The 12197-nt window shown below is 38.4% G+C and overlaps 1 protein-coding gene across 1 annotated transcript in view; it reads right to left on the bottom strand.

Annotated features, from left to right (window-relative positions):
- Positions 1–12197, bottom strand: part of PLCG2 (phospholipase C gamma 2) — a 55835-nt gene that overhangs the window by 22147 nt on the left and 21491 nt on the right. Inside the window, exons 6-17 of the mRNA XM_059481538.1 lie at positions 11029–11113; positions 10236–10319; positions 8832–8875; positions 7648–7720; positions 6664–6765; positions 6395–6513; positions 5346–5431; positions 4326–4446; positions 3073–3241; positions 1138–1242; positions 819–908; positions 100–278 (exon numbers count right to left, since the gene is read on the bottom strand). Coding sequence (XP_059337521.1) covers positions 100–278; positions 819–908; positions 1138–1242; positions 3073–3241; positions 4326–4446; positions 5346–5431; positions 6395–6513; positions 6664–6765; positions 7648–7720; positions 8832–8875; positions 10236–10319; positions 11029–11113 — 1257 coding nt within the window. The remainder of the gene's footprint in view (positions 1–99; positions 279–818; positions 909–1137; positions 1243–3072; positions 3242–4325; positions 4447–5345; positions 5432–6394; positions 6514–6663; positions 6766–7647; positions 7721–8831; positions 8876–10235; positions 10320–11028; positions 11114–12197) is intronic.

The raw sequence follows: 12197 nt of genomic DNA, 5'->3' as shown, positions 1-12197 counted from the left end.
TTGACACTATTCTTTATAACGTTCCAACCAGAAGAAAAAAGAAAACACCAAACCCAGACAAACAAATCCCCCATTAAATCTGTATGACAATGACCGTACCAGAAGGACAAGGTGTAGTCATCAGGGAAAGCTTCACTTTCCCTAACCAGGAATGTCCCATCCTTGCCACCCATTTCAGCACAATATTCCTGGAGCAGTTTCTCAGCAGTTGTTCTCCCCCCTTTCATTTTCCCATGGAACCATTTCTCTTTTAAGTGCAGTTCAGTTCGTTTCACCTCCTAGACCAGAAAATAAGGATTTTTTTATAGCACATTTCTAGTTTTATGACTTTGAAACTAAGTAATTGTTATTGGTTATATATAACCATCTACTATTTCAGGATTTCAGTTCTTCCTAGGCCTGAACTCTCCAGCCAATCCCCTTTATAATTAGCCTGCTATACCATCCACAGTGGCCAAGTAACACATTAGTAACACAATACACGAGTTCATTCTGCTTAGTTTGAGAACAGCAGTAATACTTAAAAGACTTAGTGCAAACATCAGCATTAGCACAGAAATACTGAAGTTATAGTTCATTGTCCTTGTACTCCTCCTTGCAAGTCCTCCATTAACAGAGGGAAAAAGTTATTTTATTAAAAATAAGGTTAACTAGAGTTGACCTTGGCAAAGACCCTTTTACAGTTTTTTATCCCCACACTTGTTATCTAATACAGAATCTCTAAAATTTAATCAGGACAAAAAACACACATCTGTAGACATTGAAATAATCTGAAATAATAAAAAGAACATGCTTAAACAATGAAACACAGCCATCACCTTGGATGAATCATCATCAGCATTCTGTTCTATATCATCACTGAATGAAAGCTTTTCATCAGCAATAGCGCAGTAGTGCCGAGTCCATTTCTGAAAGTTGGGAGTTAAAAGTTAAAACCATTAACAGAGGGAAACTCACTAATCACTCTCAACCACAATCTCAAAACATGGTGTAACAATAAAAAAAAAGACTGTTTTCCCCTCATCCATACTTGTTCAACTGACAATATTACTTACAGAAATATTAAGGAAATTCACATAAATTTTCAGTATTACAGAACTGATCAACAACTTGTAGCAGATGTCATAGAAATAATACCTGTTCTATTGTGTCCCACATGTAAAGTTCTCCTTGTTGCTTCTTTTCTTCTTTCTTTTCTTCCAAGTTCACATCAATGTCTCCCTTTGGCCCCAGTTTTTTGTGCTTAAAAAACAGAGGAAAAAAATCAACATTCACACATTCAGAGATAATCACACAAAATTGGTCGTAGTCTTTCAGCACATTCAGAGTTACTGGAAGTATCTCTCTCTATTGCACACCCACCTTCTGTCATTATCATAACAGCAGCTGTTCCACAAGGAATAACAGGGCTGAACTTGTTTCTTTAAAATTTAGATCCCATTAATAAAAGTTAAAAAAACTAGCAGAGGTATCACTGAAGCAATGAAGAAACAAGTAGTTTGATAAGATCTCCCCATTCTTTGGAGAACAGAAAACATGAAGTGACACATACCAAGAAATAAGGATAAACAGGAATCCTGCAGAAAGTAGCACAGAAGGAACAAAAAACAAAAGGAAAAGGAATTAAAATGAATGAGGAATTCACCCTTTTATGAGAAAAATTAGTACAAGGGAAATCTCTTGTGAAAAAAGGGGTCAAGTTCTACTTTCTTTAGAGAGTTCACAGAAGTGTCTCAACGGGCCACAGGCAACATCAATTACTTAATTGCAGTTAATGATGGAATTAATCATCTCATATCAGACCTCAACCATATTCAGTTCTGCACAGCCTACTCTTGGCTGATTTCATTTTGACAGGCCTATCTGAAAAATCTCACAGACCAGTGAAGTAGCTGTTGCCTGTGACTGTTTACTGACAACATTTTCCAAACAAAAGCCAAACAACACAACCAGCTCACTGGCAGGTGCTGATCTATTTAAAGACTTGTCAATGCTCTTTTAGACAGCACAGAGTGATATGGATGCTCTCTTGTGCACACTCATAATAGTTTGCAATTCCCTTTAAATCAGATCTGTCACATTATTATTAATCATGTGCCTCCCTCTCTGCTCTGCACAGAAATAACAGACAGTCTGGAGAGAACAAAAAAAAATCCCCAAAAACTTAAGCACAGAAGTTTTCCACCTTATAGTGGGGTTCTCGTTTTTCCAATCTTACATTCAAGAGCATGTTCTTATACCTACCTACCCTTTTTTCTTCCATTCAGATGTCTAATACAGAGGATGCAATACTGTTACAAGAGCAAGAAACCAGGAGCACAGACAAAAGTAATTATTATATTACTACAGAGATCACAAGCAGCCCTGAGATTGTTCACCAAATTTTGCCGTTTGAAAAGTTCTACCATAGTTTCAATCTGAGAAATCTTTTGCTTGTGTTGTTGTTGCGCAACAAAGCTCATAAAACACCTGCACTACCCACAAGGTCCTACACTGACAGGGACTGCCCTTTCAGAGCAGTGCCTCTGTGTTTCACAAGTGGTTCACTAAACTGCATATTTAAATCACACTGACTTAGCAAACACTCATCAATTTGTGAAATCTTTACAACTTCAGTGTGCAGCCGCAAGAGCTTTGGGTTTCACTTGAATGAAGGGCAGTCTTTGAAAAAAAACATAGTAATACTGATCTATCTTCCTATTCAAGAACATACTTCTATCATTTTTAAGCAGGCCACATGGTGTAAAACATGTCTGATGAGTGTGTGATGAAACATCTGCAGCAGCGAACCTTCACTGAAATTTAGCAGTGACATTTCAGGAGGTGGAAGACCTTTAGAAAAGAGCTGACGTTTGATCTGGCACTTGAACTGCCAACACCTACTGCAAAGGAAACCAAGAGAAAGCACTTCAATACAGAGTTTTACAGAACACTGTACATTATTGGCAAATGTAACCAGTAAACACTTCAAGCCAGGCGTTTCTTGAAACTAATCTGTGAAGTCAGGAACAGTATTTCAGGCCCCTGCTGTTGTTCTCCTATTTTCTCTCCCAGCACACAAAGAAAGCCTACCTTGATGATGATTTTTTCTTTCAGCTGGGTTGGTGATGGGAGCTGATCTGCACTGGCTTCAACAGGCTTCATCAAAAGCTGATCCCCAAACACCTCCTTGAACACTTTGGCCATGTGTCGCTGCTGCTCCACACTGCAGTGCTCTTCAATTGACAGAATCACTGGGTATCTTTGGTGGACAAAACCAAGGTGAAGACAATTTCTTTTTGCTACAGCTCGCAAGGCAAGGAAGGTGACACCCTCCCTCAGCCCCGAGATGAGTGAAAAATATTTAAAGGAAACAAGAAGACAAAGGAAGATATAGACACAAAAAATAATAACAGATGTGCAATCATGGAGTTGCCAAGGTCAGAAGGGACCTGTGAAGGCCCATCTAAGCCAAACCCCTTCTTTGGGAAGGCTCAATTCCTAGGTTAGATCAGGTTGTTCAGAACTTTATCCAGCCAAGGTTTTAATATCTGCAAGGAGAAAGATTCCCTCCAAGCTCTTTGGGCATAGATTCACTGCTAAAGCACCATAATGTGAAAATTTGCTTCACCTCTCCTCAAAATCATGTCTGTTTTCCTTCACATGTACTCTGAGAAGAGTCTGAAACCATCCCATGCATGGTTGTCACTAACACTAATGCATCCCATGTTATGGTTGTCACTAACACAAAGTTCCTTTGCAGACACTGAGGAACGTGGGAAAATATTGCATCTCTGTGTCCAAGTGGTAACATGGAAAAACAGGACACTGACAGCTTGATTTCTTCCCCAATTATTGGGTAATATTTTTCATGTTAAGGACATCTCAGCACAAGTTAAAGAAGGGCAGAGATGCAGATCTAAACTGAGGTTACCAGTTCAGGGGACATGCTCTGAGTTCTGTATCTTCTCAGGTAAGACCTTCCCTATAACAGAAACACCATGTGACAGACTATTCTTTGTCAATTGTACCATTTTGTTTATTTTTTGTAAGATTTAAGACAGACTATTAAGCATTTGAAGTTTCACTTGCAACTTAATAAAAGAAGACCCAAAAAAGGAGCTGGAAACACTATACTTTAGGGTATTCACTATCTTCCTTAGCAACAAATGGTTACACTCTGGAACTCTTCCTCAAAACAGCATCTATTAAACACCCACATGTGGCAATAATGAAGGCTATTGGAATCCATTACTCTCTGATTACTTTTTGCTCTAGATTACAGAGAAATTCAGTTCAGAAAGGTCTAAGCACATGAAAACAGGCTGAAGGAAAATAAAACTTACTCAGATGTAACAAAGGCATGGTCTTTGATTGCCTGCACTACATCATCGAATTTGATTTTTGTTGTTCGTGTCCATCCATGGTAAATGATGGGTTTCCCATCAGGACCATCCCAGCAATCCACTAGGAAACACAAGCAGTGGGAAAAGTAAGAGACCTGGTAGCTCCTGAAATTACTCTGGTAAGGAGAATACATCCAAAACTTCAGTGTTCTATATACTGATTCATAGACCTTAATATTCTAATAAAATATCCCATCCGATGAATTTATTCTCTCACAGAGGAAACTGAGTTTACTTAAGTAAGAGCAAGACAAATAAAATACATTACAAAATGTTCCCAAAGCATAATTGTGTGGGAATCTGGAAATAAGAGATTCAGGCAACTATAGTGTCAATCTACTAGTTTACAGTAATTTTCCAGGGATAAATACACTCCAACAAGTGACAAGCTGAGAGCTTCTGTCTTTTGTTTATTTCAACCCTGAAACTCTAATTTGAGATACATTTTGCATTAGTCAAATAAACAACATGAAATTGAAGTGAAAATTCTCCATAAGGAACACAAGTACAGAGCTGCAGACAACATACACAATTGCTGGAGAACAAAGACATTAACTGATTTACAAGCAAGTTAAACAGGATGACAAAAGGCACAACATCACAAAAATCTCTGTGCCTTAGGCTTGTCTGTATTACAATGAAGGTAAATAAACTATACAAGTACTCCAGTTTAAATCCTAAGCTTTCATATGGATTCAGGATTTAATTTTTGGTGTAAAGTGAGAGGAGATTTAGGAAGACTCTCTTAAAACTGCCTGGGAACAAGAATCAGAGGAAGTGAATAAGGCATTGGTGAGAAATAAGAAAAACAATTTAGGAATCAGTGATTTTTATATGACTAACTTCAAATTCAGAAAGCAAACAGTTCTTGATTTCAGTTCTTTTTTCTTTCTTGGTAAACAGGGGAAACTACTTGTACAGACCAAATGTTACAAACCACTCCACAAGCTCTTTACTCACACTCAATACATCGACATCCCATCCTGAGGCACCTGATGTAAGCTTCTGTGGAGGATTCACTGCGAAGCTGGTCTCCTGTCAGGTACCTAAGGAGCAAAAGGAAATGTTAAAAAAGAGAGGCAGTCAATTTCAACCAGTTCTCACTGACTTATGAGTGACATTTTGCCTCCTCTTATGGACAGTGTATGCTGATTTTTTTGTTGTTGTTGGTTTGTTTTGGTTTGTTTCAGTTTTTCTAATTCTGATGGAAGAACCAGACTTTGCTGAACTTGATGCTATCAGATTTTTGAACAAACCAAATTATAGCAGGTTAAAGGCTCAATCTAAATAGCAACCAACCTGAAATCCTTCTAGAGAGCAAATCATGAGCTTTGAAACCCACCTAAACCTTATCATGCTCAATGCATGAGCATGTGGGAGGTACTTAGAGCAATATCACACCTTATACTTCAAAATACACCTGCATGCTATATCCATATCCACTTTATTGCATTCCCTGCATTATTTTATTTGTTCATCTCTCCTCCCTCTCTTTACACCTCGTTTTCCACTACAGTGCCAGATGAGCAAATCCCCTTCATTTGAAGACAGTTCAAACTCATCATCACATACTTTGTACAATTAATGAATTCTGCCATGAGCTCAGTGAGGCTGTTGGTGCTTGGAAAAAAAGGAAGCCCCTTCAGTAACTTAAATGCTTTAAAGCAGAGAGGCTTTCAGAACAGTTTCAACTCAATACTTTATATTTTTTACCAGGACTTTTTATTTTTTACCAGGACTGAATACTACTAGTGCTATATTCAAAACTAAGATAAACCAGTTTAATCCACAGGACTTGCATTTTCTGGAAGCTGAGTTATATCTCAAAACCTCTAAGATCTTATGAGAAGGGGAAAAAAGAGTCACAGAAACTCCATTTGTCACATTTAGACCACATTGTAGGAAAGTTTCACACATCCACACAGCACATTTCTGGCATAATTTACTGTCTCTCTCACATTCGTACATTTTTTGAACTGGGATAGACAATGGGACTTCTGGTAACTTACGTGTTATGAGAGGAGGAAATCCAGTAGTGGGACAAAGGATTATTCATGTCCTGCACATCTATTGAATCATATTTCTCATCCCAAATACTGTTTTCTTTTGCAAATAGGTAAGCGAGGAACTACAATACAAAGAGACTGAATTTAAACATTTTTACCCTATGAGAATAAAAGAAACCCAGCAACGCAGCAAGAGGGGACTACAAGTCCTGCCACCCAGTGAAAATTCTGTGAAAGAAGTCTCTGAGTACTACAAAGAACCATTATCTCACCTCATCAACAAAGAGGAAAGGTTCAGCAGTTTCTCTCATAGTGTCATCAATAAACTTTGTCATTCGTTCTCGGACTTTACTGAGATCCTGTGCCCAAGATTCCTTCAGATAATTGCAATACAGTAAAAAAAAAACTTTAGAAGTGGTGTTATTCAGTACTAAAATCAAACAAGGAACAGAGAGATCTACAGAGAGAGACACACTATCTAAGTACATATGTGCATTGACAGGGAAAAAAGCTGGCCTCCTTGGACATGCCTTAACTATAATCTCTTTCATTTCTAAGTGCCTTAGAAAACAGTGCCTTAGAAAACATCCTTTGAAAACAATGAAATTGGGAGAAAAAGAAAGTAGCAAGCTTACACAGGAAGTGTAGGTCTCACTTTTCAATCACATTTGCAAACCTGGAGCTCAGCAGTGCCTACCAAATACTGCACCATTTTTTCACATGGAGTCTGTGCTAAATAACATTACAGAAATCCATGACGACATTTCCAATCCCTGCCTTCATCCTTATCTGCTTGCTGGCACGGGACATCTAACTGGCTCCATTCAATAGGAAATTACCTCTGACTGCAATGCAGGCAGGCAGCAATGTGAGAGCTGCAAAAATGGGGCCACGGCCAAGGCATCACCCCAGTGCTCCTCTGGTGACAGCAGTGACCAGACCAGGCATTCATCTCTGACTGCACCCAGCATTTATTTCTAACCTTGTCTGTTTATCTACATGACTAAGTGGAGGCTTGTTAAAACCTTATTTACTTTGTCCTCCCTCTTGTCCTCTGGTGCACCTTCAGAAGCTTTATATAGATGAAAAATAATAGTTTTTGTGGACTTTAATGGAGAAAGAGAAATCTTTCCAAGGCCCAGTATTACAGTGGCATCAATCATATTCTATGGCTCTTCACATTTCTTTTTAATGAGCAGAGAATTCTGTGATACAACCCCAAGAAAAGGAGTTCAGTATTTCTGTAACCTTCCCACCTGCTGCTCGTGTAGCAGGAATCTCTGGAAGTCATGGAGGTGAACTGCTGAAGCATCTGGACGGTCAGTATTTCTTTAAAAAAAGAAAGGGAAAATGAAGCTAAAGAAATAAGAGAAGTTAATCAGATGTTACAGCAGAAGATTACATGGGTTTGTATCTTGGATTTACAGTATAAAGGTGCTGCCTCCAGCAAGAGACTTTTTGTAATTTCAATGGGATTTAGAGGAGGCTTGTATCATCCAATTACTTATTTTGAGCCTCCTGGACTCCTGATGTACTTTTGAGAGGGATTCATTGGGAAAAGCACCAAATCTGTGGCCATTGCTTTGTAGCAAATTAGCTGCATTAACTTGACCAGGGTTTTGGTAAGTTTAGTTGAGGTACAGGCAAAAGCTTCTTTTAATTTATCACAGAGCCACACTTCACCAGTAATTCCTTCTGTGTAATATTTAGATGAACTACTGTGATAGACCTAAATCTTCTGAAAAAGGGGGCAAGGTGCAGCTGCACCAAGGAAGAATGATATCACTGATGTGCCTTCTGTAAGTCACAAACACAGCAGCACCTGGTACCAGGAAGGTGCTTACAAATCTGTGCATTTAAGCAGCCTCACAGTTTAATTATTACATGACCCAGAGCTAAGGAAATACTCAGTATGCTCAGAGCAAATTTTACAGTTACTTCCTTAATCTGTTAGTGTCATATTCAAAACTAAGATAAACCAGTTTAATCCACAATCAGCAATGCCTGGCACCTTCCTCATGCTGCACACATCTTACTTAAACTTTCAAGTGCATCAAGTGGAAGATGCAGAAACCATTACTATCAGCATTCAGCTCAGCTCTTGGCAAAGCCTGGGCACCACACCACTCTCTAGACTGAAGCAAAACTTTCTGCATCAAATTGTCCTTCTATAGCTCTGTTCAGCTCTTTATAAAATCAGAGGACAGGCAACTTTAGTCCATACCAGTTTTGTAGGCAGAAAGTAAAAAGCAATCACCAGGACTTACTTGCAACATAAGTTCACCTTTCTGCATGCAAAAATAGTCATGATTTCTTTTCACTTACTAAAACATTAGAAGAAAAAATAAAATTTAAAATAAAGTGAGGTAATATAAAAACAGTCCTGCAACACTACAACCCTATGAAAATGAAGAAAAATAATACAAATGAAGAATCTCACCCAAGAATGAAAACAGAGGAATCCTTTTTGAATTCATCAAGAATCTTAAAAAAAGAAAAAACAAACAAACAAAAAAATCAAACATAAGAAAAGGGAAAAAACATAAAGAATATCCAATTTTCTATCTAAGCCCACCTAATAATGTCCATTGGTTTGGAAAGGGGAAATAAATGCCTGTCTGCTCTAGAGCAGTTGCACACAAGTTGGCAAGACACATTTTTAATTAAATACATAAGAAAAACCATACTGCCAAGGCTGGCAACTGCACTTCAGGCCTTTCAATGTGAACACAATTCTCATACAAAATACTTGCTTTGACAAAGCACAAGCACTCAAATTTCTGGGGAGCTTTTACTGTTTGATATCACAGAAAAACTGGAAATTAAGTATCATTCATCACATTTATTCAAGTGAATATAAAACCTAAATTGTTTCTAGCTTGGCACAGCATCGTTAGAGATTGCAGGAAACTTATCAAGTGACCCAAAGCACTTGTAAGCAAATTAAGAAATTTCTTTGCAATGATTCACACAGGGAAATAACAGGAGCTTAAAGAAGTCAGAGAGGCTCCTTGCTGTGTGTTTTACTCTTCAGCTTTCTGCTCAGGCTAATTAACAGGACGTTCATGGCCAAAACTAAAATCCTGCCAGTTAATCTAGGGGTTTTATCACTTCACCATGATTTCAGCATCACTTTTAAACAGCACAAGCTGTATTGCCAGAAAATCAGCACTGACTTTGACTATCTAAGCTTCTACTTTAGCATCTGCAAAATTAAAGTTGAATCCACAATAAGCACATAGTGAAGAAAGACATTCATGCAAGTAATTTCAATTTATGTGTTTTCACACAGTTTTAAAGGGTTCCTAACTTTCAGAGTCACTAAAAGTAAGCAGTTTCCACCAGCTTCATGAATCTGTACAGCAAATACAAGGAAACAGTCAGGCAGTTGCCCACTTAAATTAGCTAAAATGTAATTCCCCAGCATTTATGCCTCCCAAGGACTGTCTCATGCATGTCCTGAAATGGACTTGCTGCTGCTAATCTGGAATATGGAATTGCTTCTACCAGTAAAAAATACCAGCCAAACCTAATGAAAAGACATTCTGAACAAACTCACGAAAGCATCCTGAACAAACTCACAAAATTAGTTCCTCCTAAAAACCCACCAATGTCTGTGCCTGTCTCTACTACCAACACCCAAGAAGCAACATGAATGACTTGTTCATCTCCTTAGGCCAATTGCTGACAGTGATTGTGATCTACACATCAAGTACAGCACTCATTCTTTTTCTGGTACAAGAACAAGGAAAAAAGGAAATCAGTAACAAACAAAAAGATAACCAGCTCTGACTACTCTGATGCAGCAGTTGAACAGTATGAAGACAATTTATGAAAAGCTTACCAATTTCTGTTGTTCAAACATGATTTTCTTGTAGAACAAATGAAATTGTTCAAAAGTAAGCTCTTCCTTGTGAGCACCTATTTCCTACAACACAAAGTAGCACACATTGAATTTAGAATTCCTTAAACTGCCCCTTGCACAATGAACAAGCTACTCTTCCTTCAGTTGGCATTCTCTGTTCTACTCAAACTTGAATTTTTAAATTTATTTATGTTTTTAAGAATTCAAACAAGAAAACAGATGTTGGTTTATGGCATGGTGTTCCTAGCCCCCATCTTTGGCCTTGCATTTTGCACCCTCACTCCACTTCCATAACCAAGAGAGAAGTGGAGCATCATTTAGTCACTGTGAGCTGGGCCAGCAGAAGCAAGAAGGTCTGCTTTAAGGGTGGAGAACTGGAAAGCAGGAAAGGGTGGGGATATTCAAGGTTCCTGTAAGAATGGAATGACCTTCAAAAGCTATTAATATTGGCATCAGCTGGAGAGAAGAGGTTATTCGTTGATAATTTTGAAAAAAAATTAAGATCAAATTCATGTAGAAGAAACAAAAAAATACTTTTCTACGCACTTGCTCAGTACTGGAGCTCAAAACCCAATGTTGGCTTTGGTCACCCACACAATGAAAAGAAGGAACATTTATGTCTGTATTTTCTTATACCCTCAGATACAGGCAAAGCCAAGCTGACAGATTAATCACTGTACATGATATAAATCAAAAAAAAGGAAGTGTCCTAAAAAGAAACATCAACACTTATCAGATACTACCAAACACATTTGAGTAATCAGGTAATTACCGCAAATTTATCCTTCAAGTACTTCATGCTGCTCACTTTGAAGTTTACTTGGGGAAGGACAGTTTTCAGCTCTCGAAGACTGATACTGGGGGAAAAAAAGGAGAAAAAAAAAGGATAGCAAAATCACCACAATGTGCTGTGTCTAGACAGCTACTCATATATTTTTATCAACAGAAAAATGTGATTATTGAAACATTTTTTGCAGGGTTCATCTCACATACCTGTAAACATATAAACTTAACAGCTACATGGAAGCAAGGTAGACATGGAGAAAGAGGCATTTCAAGTAATTTGGACTTAAAATAACCATGCTGCATAGATATGTATCTCTGTCTCAGCAACTAATCAGATCTAGATAATCAGCTCAAATGTAGATGTTTATACATGGTCAGATGAATTCCAGCCTTTCTTCCACTGAAACTGGATTACAGACACAGAAAACATCATGGAAAGGCTGTACCGAACAGACGAGCACAAACAGAAAATAAAAAACCCAATTTTCAATACCATTTTAACCTTTTTCTCTGGATGTTATTCAGTCTGGTAACGCTGATTTGCAGTGGGAAGACTCTTCCCTCCTGCAACACCTGAACACGATCTCATGCTCCTCTCAACCAAGTCTTCCCTTCCAGTTCCATTTACACAGACCTGCTGGTTCTTTTCACAGAGCTTCAGAATGCCCAATAATATCCCAGTAACACTTCAAAAACCAAAGTTTTCTAGATAACAGCAAGTCAAGGGAGCACAGGTACAAAACATGTGGGTCCTATTGCTGAAGCCCACAAAATATTAAAGCAATACCAACAACACCCAACAAAACAAGACTGAGGAACTCTGCCCTTGGCCTACAGCACAATTCAGGAGCCATTAAACCTCTGCAAACACAAGGTCAGAACAGAGTTGCCTGAAAGCAACAAAACCAATGAGCACGTAGATGAAAGTAACACTTCCATTCTACATTGTCCATGCCGGCAGCTACCCTGGGAGATATTCCCATCTCCATTGTGCAAGAGGCAAAGAGGCAAAGCAAGAAGGAACTAAGCCAAAGTCCGTGCCCAAGCCAGATTAGAACTCAGGAAATTCCTGGCTTTCCGCCTCGTCACCAGACCTCTGGAAAAAAACACTATTAGGAGCAAGAAGGAGCACTCCATTTGTACACTAAACACCAA

The sequence above is a fragment of the Ammospiza nelsoni genome, chromosome 13, assembly GCF_027579445.1.
Source record: "Ammospiza nelsoni isolate bAmmNel1 chromosome 13, bAmmNel1.pri, whole genome shotgun sequence".
NCBI lineage: Eukaryota > Metazoa > Chordata > Aves > Passeriformes > Passerellidae > Ammospiza > Ammospiza nelsoni.
Note: the sequence above shows the minus strand (reverse complement) of the source record. Positions and strands in the feature narration are given on the sequence as shown.